The following is a 10,933-nucleotide window of genomic DNA, read 5'->3' on the forward strand; positions in this document are numbered from 1 at the left end:
GAGCATTTCATCTACACTCCAGAAACTAACTGTGGTTATGGTGTCATGTTTCCGTTTCTACAGGCAGTTTCCTGTAACCGGGGCGTTCAGTTTTCCGTTGTGTACTTTACTTTTTTTCTCCCTCAGTTCTTGTAACTGTCAGCAGCAGGGCATCATCATCAGGGCTCTGAGCCAGGACTCATCTTATTCAGGTACTGAAGCTGGACATCCGCTGGACAATCCTGAAACACACCTCATCTCCTCCATCCACCTCCCTCCTCCCGCATGCTGATCTAGCATGCTGCCTCTCAGGATGTTGGGCCTTCTCATGCTCATGATTTTACTGTGTGGTGAGTGATGATGATGCTGTACAGTAGCTGTATGTGGGTCTTAAATGTTATGCATTACTTTATGGGGCAGCCAGTGATTAAACATTAAAATAATGGCTCAATTACTTGCTTGACTCCAGTTTAAGTAGCTCCACGTGTTGCAAGTTTCTGAACTGACACAAACTGAAAAAGTATACTAGATCATTGTTTCTGTTTTAAACTAACTGATTTGTTTAGTAATAAAGATAGAGGAAGACAAGAAAGATGTATTTTATCGTGTATGTAGCCTCTGACTCTTTAATAGGATAAAGTGAAACAGTCAATTCTTGTGAATAAGACTTGAATAGATTTTGTGGGAGTGGTCGGTGTTAGAATTTTCTTTCCACCCTGCTATCTGTGACGGATGTGTAAACCGCGCTAACAGCATCAAGTGTGTTTGTGCAGCGAGAGGGTGTGGTGGATGCAGTTCATGATTTAAGATAAAAGTATTATTCAGCTATACTAACATATCATAACATGGTTTAGGTTGAAAACAGATTACATGATACAATTAGGGTTACATAATTAGATTACAAAACAGACTATAATCAACCCAAATTACACACATTTGTAAAAGTGTCTAATTAGATTATAGTTACATTGTCAAGGTACTTGATTTGATGTTTATGTTTTCAAAAAATGGCATATATCATTATAACCATCGTTCTATTAAACCATGCATAGTGCGCCGTGACATATTGTGACACACAAGGTCTCTTAGACAACAGCAAAGTCCTCCATGTAGCCTTTGATTACAAAACTGCTGCAACAAAAAACTAACACGAAAGAAACAGCATCCCACAGGTTGTAGAATACACGCAGTACAACTGTAGTTTGTGCATAAGGGTAGTTTTATTAGACCAACTGTAAATGTTGAATATAAGTTTTATTTGCATTGAAAATGTTCTGAGAAAAAATATTAGAACAGAAAACACAATTATTTGTTTGTTTGTATTTTTTTGTTTTTGAAGTAATCCAAAAGAATTCAGATTAGATTATGTTTTTTTTTGTAATTTAATGGATTAAGTTACTAATTACAAAAATTGCCATGTGAATTTTGTATATATATAAAAGGTTTAGTGTACTTGTAATTTTTGAGATCCTAAAATGAGTTGTCTTTTCGATTAATAAAAGAAATGTAAAAATTCTGATATGATCTGATGCAGTAAGTGGCCAGCCGATAATCAGGCAATTCATAGTATACAGTATGTACTGTACATACTTGTAAATATATATATATATCTTTTACTTGTATTTTTGATACTTAAGTACAATTAATATCATATATCTTAAGACTTGTACTGATGTACTATTCATATCGGTGACTTTCACTTTTGCCAAAGTAATATTTTAACACCATATCTTTACTCAAGTATGACTTTAGGGTTCTTTTTTAAAACTATAACTGCCATGCATTAAATATCTGCGTCAAGAGAGTGCAGTAACGTTCACTCCAACTCCAATAAAAATAAAATGTGTTTATCAACAGATGCAGACGCTTCGTGCCCCGATGCCATCAACCCTGTCATCCTGCATCCTCCTGAGGTTATCGGGGAATTTGGAGGCACAGTCTTTGTAAACTGCTCAAGCAAAGAAGAGTATCATGAGGGGATGGACTTGAAACTTGGAGACACAAACCACCATATTGACGATGGTGAGAGTTTTGTCTCTGGGTCATTGTCACTGTCAGACTGGGATGTAAGGGCTGAGTGCAGAGTAAAGCTGAATGAGACTCTGGAATGCAGCAAAGACCTTGGAATCACCATGTACAGTAAGTGTATCTTCAGATTAATAAAATGTCATGTAACAAAACACCTTAAACAAAACAAAGGCCATCATCTAATGTAGCTTTTTGCCACATCAAAAGCAAAGTAAATATGGGAGACATGAAAGTATAAAACAGCTTTGTTTGGAAATGAAATGGACTCGGATCAGACATGTGGACGTGAGTCACTGATGTTTGTTTTGGTGACTTGACAGAAAATGAATGACTTGCGACTCGACTTGGACTTGGAAGTTAAAGACTGTTGACCTGACTTGTGAGGACCATGATGACTCAAATGACTTCTCTGTTTATCTTAGTTCTTGTAGCTTGTTTGTCAGTATACACTCTTTAAAAGTGATTGGGAGGGAATCATTTTTATTGAGAAGAAAACAAGAGAGCTCGAGCTTCTGGCTCATTACATTTATTTTCCTAATCTCAGTCGGGAAAACCGGACTTGACTTGCCCAAAAAATAATATTTGGGACTGACTTGAGTCACATGTCTGGCTTTGGTATTTAGCAAAATTATAAAGCAAAATAAATAAATAAATAAATAAAATAAAATAAAAATAAAGCAAAAAATACTACATTTGTTTATGTATATTTTTTGTACAACTGTTACAGTTTTAGGAATATCATTACATTTGTTTTTATCCCCTACTAGTTATATTCCCTTGCTTTATTCACAGAAACTCCAGATAAGGTGTCACTCTCTGCCTTGGATGATGGCCCGTTGGTGGAGGGCACAGAGTGCATGCTGGGTTGTGACATCATCAATGTGGCTCCCGTGCAGAACCTCACAGTGATTTGGTACCGAGACAATGAAACAATTTACACAGAAAGGTTTACGAAAGCCAGTGTGACCCCGGTCAGTGTGATCTCTACTTTCAAAATCAATGTTGAGAGACATGACAGCGGAGCAGTTTTCAGATGCGAGGCTGAGCTGGATCTTGGACCAGAAGGCCCACAGCAAGTCTATAAGTCAGCACCTTATCCTGCTGATGTTCACTGTGAGTTTTTCCACTCATCTAATATTGCTCTAATATTTAAGTTGCTAAAACCCCCAGCACTAGTATAAATGTCTGATTAATGTACGGAATGTGAGTGCAGACTTGCTTGAGTTTATATTTCATTATGATATAAACATTTCCATGATTTCTACATGAACTGCACAAAGTGTTGATACATTTGTAGGTCTATTTCTTTTCCATTATTTATTCTGAAAAGTGCTTTTGATATAATGTTCACAGACATCCCTTCATTCGCCTGCAATGATCGCTATGAGGTTAAAGAGGGTGTTAACTCCCAAACTCTGTGTGAATCAGAGGGACTGCCACAACCTGTCATCACCTGGTTGAAAGATGGAAAAGAAATACCAACCCCACAGCACTGGACAAAGCATGATAGTGGAAATTACTCACTTAAAGCTACTAACGATCATGGAACAGCCACACACACATTATATCTGGATGTTATGTGTAAGTTTTATTGTTTAGAATTACAAAAATATTTTGTATGTTGCTTTGTTGAAAGTGAATATGAAGGTTATGTATAGTTGTACTTTTTCAGATCCTAAAACAAGATCTCAAGAGAATATCCCACCACATTTAATGTACTACAAGGAACTTTTAGCTGGTTATGAAACAGTCTCAGTTTAATAATTCTGCCTTTATATTAATTATTTAAGCTAATAAGACCATTAGTGAGAAGCCTGGCTATTTCTCAACAGTTATTAAAGTTTTTCTTTATGCCTGACACCAAGTCGGATTGAAACTTATGCAAGTTAGATAAGTCATAAGATCAAAACTATTTTTAATGGTGTAGTGCCCAGGATGAATTGAGGGGTCTCCCAGCCTTAGGAAAGAAGCTGCTCTATAGTCTGGTGGTACAGCACTGATACAAAGTTTACTTTGCTTCAACCTCGTCATCTTTTGTCCAAAGGGGCCCCGAGGAATCAACTAAAAGTCAAAGTTCCTTGTAGTCGCTTTATCTGAAGAATCTTGATGATAATTTGTAGCATGACTTTTCTACAGCAAAATTATATTTATTTTACTGAAAACATGACAGCATACCATGAACTACAAATCAGGCTTACACAGTTGAAACTCTAAGTGACATGCCTTAGTAATCTAAGTCACAAGAGTGCAGTAAAGTCTATAACCTCTATATAAAACCCCATATTTGCCTCATCAGATGCTCCCGAGTTCGTCCTCAAACCAGCTTTAGTCACCGTGGAACAGGGTGGAAATGTCACTCTGACCTGTGAAGCTAGTGGGAACCCTCCTCCTGTCTTTAACTGGACCAGTAATGGAGAGAATATCATGGCAAGTACGACAAATCTGACCCTCACTCAAGTAACGAACAGCGCAACCTACAGATGCACAGCTGCCAATCACTTGGGGAAAAAAACTAAGCAAATCTACGTTCGTGTGATACCGAGGACAAACCCACCCACGAAGAGCCCCGAGGCACCAGCAGAAAGAGGTATAGATCCTTTACATTAGTTTACAGAAAACAGAATTATTTGCAGAGCTCAAATTGTTGTGTCCATATTCAGTGCAATATTTTTCTGTTTTTAAAGTAATCCAAAAGAATTTAGATTAGATTATTTAGTTTTTTTGTAATTCAATGGATTACGATACTAATGACGAAAAAATTGCCATGTGAATTTTGTATATATAAAAGGTTCAGTACACTTGTAATTTTTGAGATCCTAAAATGAATTGTCTATTAGATTAATAAAAAAATATAAAAATGCTGATTATCTGATCCAGATCTGATCCAATAAGTGGCCAGGCCGATAATCAGGCAATTACAGTATGTACTGTACATACTTGTAAATATATATATAATTAACTTTTACTTGTGTTTTTGATACTTAAGTACAATTAATATCATATATCTTAAGACTTGTACTGATGTACTATTCATATGGATGACTTTCACTTTTGCCAAAGTAATATTTTAACACCATATCTTTACTCAAGTATGACTTTAGGGTTCTTTTTTAAAACTATAACTGCCATGCATTAAATATCTGCATCAAGAGAGTGCAGTAACGTTCACTCCAACTCCAATATAAATAAAATGTGTTTATCAACAGATGCAGACGGTTCGTGCCCCGATGCCATCAACCCTGTCATCCTGCATCCTGCTGAGGTTATAGGAGAATATGGAGGCACAGTCTTTGTAAACTGCTCAAGCAAAGAAGAGTATCATGAGGGGTTGGACTTGAAACTTGGAAACACAAACCAGAATATTAGCAATGGTGAGAGTTTTGTCTCTGGGTTATTGCCACTGTCAGACTGGGATGTAAGGGCTGAGTGCAGAGTAAAGCTGAATGAGACTCTGGAATGCAGCAAAGACCTTGGAATCACCATATACAGTAAGTGTATCTTCAGATTAATAAAATGTCATGTAACAAAACACCTTAAACAAAACAAAGGCCATCATCTAATGTAGCTTTTTGCCACATCAAAAGCAAAGTAAATATGGGAGATATGAAAGTATAAAACAGCTTTGTTTGGAAATGAAATGGACTCGGGTCAGACATGTGGACGTGAGTCACTGATGTTTGTTTTGATGACTTGACAGAAAATGAATGACTTGAGACTCGACTTGGACTTGGAAGTTAAAGACTGGTGACCTGACTTGTGAGGACCATGATGACTCAAATGACTTCTCTGTTTATTTTAGTTCTTGTAGCTTGTTTGTCAGTATACACTCTTTAAAAGTGATTTACAAGAGAGCTCGAGCTTCTGGCTCATTACATTTATTTTCCTAATCTCAATTAAAAAAATTAAATTTCTTTGTCATACTTTTTGAACAGGTGAAACAAATTTGACGATAATATCATTATTTGACAAGTACCAATACCTTACCTTTCTCTTTACAATAGACGGGATACTGCAGGTATGACTGAAGTTTCTTCGGTGTGGAAAACCGGACTTGACTTGCCCAAAAAATAATATTTGGGATTGACTTGAGTCACATGTCTGGCTTTGGTATTTAGCAAAATTTTAAAGCAAAAAAAATAAAATAAAGCAATAATAAATAGAATTAAAAAAAAATAAAGCAAAAAATACTACATTTGTTTACACACACACACACACACACACACACACACACACACACACACACACACACACACACACATATATTTACAAATGTTACAGTTTTAGGAATATCATTACATTTGTTTTTATCCCCTACTAGTTATATTCCCTTGCTTTATTCACAGAGACTCCAGATAACGTGTCACTCTCTGCCTTGGATGATGGCCCGATGGTGGAGGGCACAAAGCGCCTGCTGAGTTGTGACATCAACAATGTGGCTCCCGTGCAGAACCTCACAGTGATTTGGTACCGAGACAATGAAACAATTTACACAGAAAAGTTTACGAAAGCCAGTGTGACCCCGGTCAGTGTGATCTCTACTTTCACAATCAATGTTGAGAGACATGACAACGGAGCAGTTTTCAGATGCGAGGCTGAGCTGGATCTTGGACCAGAAGGCCCACAGCAAGTCTATAAGTCAGCACCTTATCCTGCTGATGTTCACTGTGAGTTTTTCCACTCATCTATTATTGCTCTAATATTTAAGTTGCTAAACCCCAGCACTAGTATAAATGTCTGATTAATGTATAGTATGTGAGTGCAGACTTGCTTGAGTTTATATTTCATTATGATATAATAAGTTTCATTGTTCAGAATTACAAAAATATTTTGTATGTTGCTTTGTTGAAAGTGAATATGAAGGTTATGTATAGTTGTACTTTTTCAGATCCTAAAACAAGATCTCAAGAGAATATCCCACCACATTTAATGTACTACAAGGAACTTTTAGCTGGTTATGAAACAGTCTCAGTTTAATAATTCTGCCTTTATATGAATTATTTAAGATAATGACACCATTAATGAGAAGCTTGGCTATTTCGCAACAGTTATTAAAGGTTTTCTTTGTGCCTGACACCAAGTCGGATTGAGACTTATGCAAGTTAGATAAATCATAAGATTAAAACTATTTTTAATGGCGTAGTGCCCAGGATGAATTGAGGGGTCTCACAGCCTTAGGAAAGAAGCTGCTCTGAAGTTTACTTTGCTTCAACCTCGTCATCTTTTGTCCAAAGGGGCCCCGAGGAATCAACTATAAGTCAAAGTTTCTTGTAGTAGCTTTAAATGAAGAATATTGATGATAATTTGTAGCATGACTTTTCTACAGCAAAATTATATTTATTTTACTGAAAACATGACAGCATACCATGAACTACAAATCAGGCTTACACGTTGAAACTCTAAGTGACATGCCTTTGTAATCTAAGTCACAAGAGTGCAGTAAAGTCTATAACCTCTTCTAAAAAACCCCATATTTGCTTCATCAGATGCTCCCGAGTTCGTCCTCAAACCAGCTTTAGTCACCGTGGAAGAGGGTGAAGATGTCACCCTGACCTGTGAAGCTAGTGGGAACCCTCCTCCTGTCTTTAACTGGACCATTACTGGAGAGAATATCTCGCCGAGCACGACAAATCTGACCCTCACTCAAGTAACAACCAACGCAACCTACAGATGCACAGCTGCCAATCACTTGGGCAAAATAACTAAGCAATTCCAGGTTCGCGTGATGTCAAGGAAAAACAGTGCACCCATGAATAGCCCTGAGGCACCAGCAGAAAGAGGTATACATCCTTCACATTAGTTTACAGTAATTTCAATCATGCACCAAAATGAAGCTCTGATTTAATACGCATGTTTTCACTCGACAGGTTGCCCCCTGATATTGACGCCTGCTGAAGTCGTGGTGAGATATGGAGATCCAGTTTCAGTTAACTGCAGCATAGCATCAAACACAGATTTTTTGGGAATGGGATGGGAGGCTGCAGTTGGAGGCACAGGGTATGAAAGACAGTCTTCTCTCACCTGGACAGTTGAGAAACTGGAAATGTGGGACATTAAGCCTCAGTGCTTCATGACTCCGAAGAATGGCGCGCAGTGCATTGTGGAACCAGACGTCACTGTTTATAGTGAGTACTACTAATGTGTTCATGTGAAGGGGATTATCCTATAAAATGTTTGACACGATGATGTAAAGAAATGTTTACCGATAACAGAAACACTTTATAGTTCTTTAACAGTGCCATATTACAAGCAAAGGAAATTATGGAAGATATGATAGTGTAAATCACTTTTTGTGGGCCATATGTGAGCGGATTGTAACGTAAAATGAGACTCTCTCGGTTGCCGATACAAGCCTGTGGATGATATGTTTAAGTTGTTTGATGCTGCTGCTAACAGAGAAGCAGTAGTTAACGTTAATCTTGAAATTAAGTCCTCTAACATAAACTAACAACCGTCTTCCAGCACAACACAGCAGTTCCACAGAGCCCCTTTAATGCTGCATTTGTGTATGCATGTTCCTTGTCCAATTGTGGTTACAGTTGCAGGGATATCGTTATATTTGTTTTATCCTACAATTATTTTCCCTTGCTTTATTCACAGAGACTCCAGACAAAGTATTACTCTCTGCCATGAATGATGGCCCGATGGAGGAGGGAAGAGAGTACTCGTTGGTTTGCGACATCATCAATGTGGCTCCCGTGCAGCACCTCAAAGTGATTTGGTCCCGAGACAATGAAACCATTCACACAGAAATGTTTACGGAAACCACTGTGACCCCGGTCATAAAGTCCTCTTCCTTGAGAGTCACTGTTGACAGACATCACCACAGAGCGGTTTTCAAATGTAAAGCTGAGCTGCATCTTGGACCACATGGACCAGAGCCCATCCCTACTACAACTTCACTGCCTTATACTGCTGATGTGTACTGTGAGTTTTCCACTTATCTATTTATAATTGTATTATTTTACTTGTTAAACACCCCATCACTAAGATACACTTTTGATTAATGTATGCTGATGTTTAATTGTAGATAAGCCACTGATCGAAGGTTGTTCAAGCACTCACACTGATGTGGAGGGTCAGTTCAGTCTGGACAAGTTGCCCTGTAAAGCTGATGGGAACCCTCAACCCACGACTCAGTGGTCCTATCAGGGAGAAAAGATCAAAGCAGATGAGCTGCTCAACAGGAAACACTCAGGAGAGTACACAGCTCTAGTAAAAAGTAGCTTTGGGAGCAGCAGCTTTTCTATCAACATCACAATCGAATGTGAGTGGAGACTTGCTTGAAGTTTCATTATGATATAAACATTTTCCATGATTTCGACATGAACTGCACCAAAGTGTTTATAAATTTTAGCCTATATAATTTTCCATTATTAATTCTGAAAAGTGCTTTTGATACAATGTTCACAGACAGCCCTTCATTCGCCTGCAATGATCGCTATGAGGTTAAAGAGGGTGTTAACTCCCAAACTCCGTGTGAACCAGAGGGACTGCCACGACCTGTCATCACCTGGTCGAAAGATGGAAAAGAAATGCCAACCCCACGGCGCTGGACAAAGCATGATAGTGGAAATTACTCACTTAGAGCAAAAAACAAACATGGAACAGCCACACACACATTATATCTGGATGTTTTGTGTAAGTTTTATTGTTTAGATTCACATTCTTTCTTGTTTTCATTATCATTTGCTGATGGTGAATACAGGTTTGCAGTTTCTTCATCTCAGATCTCGTCCTCTTCTTTTCAGACGCCCCTGTGTTCAAGGAGGGAGATAACCTTCAGGAGGTTAAGGAGGTGGTCAGGGGTGAGAATGTGACTTTACCCTGCAGTGCTGAGGGAAATCCTGCCCCTGATATCCAGTGGAACTACGCAGCTATGCCGAATGTGGAGACCACTGGGCGGCGCCAGAGGAACGTCATTATCACAAAAGCCACGTCTACCAATGCTCGTGTTTACAACTGTGTTGCCACGAATGATGTTGGGAGAGTGACAAGAGAGGTCACACTGGTAGTGAAAGGTATCAGCATTGACTATGTGCAGAGCACTTTTTGAAGTAGTAATGGCTGTTGATGTTTATATAGGTTGCAGAAATAAACAAACATTTATGGCATCAATAAGTGAGAGGTACACTTTAATTTTCTGTTGTTTTATCTTGTTTTTCTCACAGATAAATCCAGAGGAATCCCCTCAGTGGTCATTTGGGTGTTGATAATTCTCCTGATCATCAGCATCATCGTCATCATCATCCTTGTTGCTCGCTCCCGCCAGAAAAAACATGGACAATATAATTTTGTTCCCAGATCAGATATCCCTTTGACTTCTAAGTCTAATGGGGTGACAGCGTAGGACTGTTATTTCATGCTGAATAGATTGAACCAGCCTGGGGACTGAAAACATCAAATATGCCATTTTTGTTGCATAGCAAGAATGGCCTGTATAAATTGTATGTATCCTGGTATGACCTAAAAAATGCCTCATTTTTTGTTCTTTTTAAAAATTGTTATGAAGGGGAGGCAATTTTAGCACTTGTCTGATGAAGCATGTATATTTTTTTTATGTTGTCACCTAGCTTTTATCTTTAAAGAAAAAAAAAAGTTTTAAAGTTGCACAATAGCTTGTTTTAATAAGTCACGTTCATCACTCACTGTATGATTATCTTTTCAAGGCTTCACATTTTTTACTTAAAATACTCTTTTGCATTGTAATCCTCTTGAAATAAGGCAAAAAATCAAAGAAATATTAAATGGGTTAGGCCTTTTATGACATTATTGTACAGATACATAAGACACTGGAAAAACACAGGACAGGGGTGACTGCCATGTCTGATTACTAATTGGATACTTTCAAATAAATAATCCAGGATTAAAGAAATCACTTAAAATTACTTGTCAGTAAACTCTTTATTGAATCACTGTGTTTGCGTCC

General features: G+C 37.9%; 1 protein-coding gene across 2 annotated transcripts; it reads left to right on the forward strand.

Annotated features, from left to right (window-relative positions):
- The first annotated feature begins 143 nt into the window (after nucleotides 1-143).
- LOC311268780 (vascular cell adhesion protein 1) lies at nucleotides 144-10,873 on the forward strand. Of its 2 annotated transcripts, none has more exons than XM_084372630.1 (14): nucleotides 144-329; nucleotides 1,837-2,118; nucleotides 2,800-3,120; nucleotides 3,361-3,588; nucleotides 4,304-4,594; nucleotides 5,214-5,495; nucleotides 6,351-6,671; nucleotides 7,491-7,784; nucleotides 7,872-8,129; nucleotides 8,605-8,931; nucleotides 9,035-9,271; nucleotides 9,418-9,645; nucleotides 9,756-10,025; nucleotides 10,176-10,873. In XM_084372630.1, the coding sequence occupies exons 1-14, from the start codon at nucleotides 278-280 to the stop codon at nucleotides 10,352-10,354; spliced, it is 3,570 nt and encodes a 1,189-aa protein (XP_084228756.1). In that variant the 5' UTR covers nucleotides 144-277; the 3' UTR covers nucleotides 10,355-10,873. The 2 variants fall into 2 exon arrangements, with proteins under 2 accessions (XP_084228756.1, XP_084228757.1); XM_084372631.1 differs by lacking the exon at nucleotides 144-329 and adding an exon at nucleotides 1,452-1,512.
- The last annotated feature ends 60 nt before the right edge of the window (nucleotides 10,874-10,933 follow it).

Source organism: Pagrus pagrus (assembly GCF_965226575.1).
Source record: "Pagrus pagrus genome assembly, chromosome: 13".
Lineage (NCBI taxonomy): Eukaryota > Metazoa > Chordata > Actinopteri > Spariformes > Sparidae > Pagrus > Pagrus pagrus.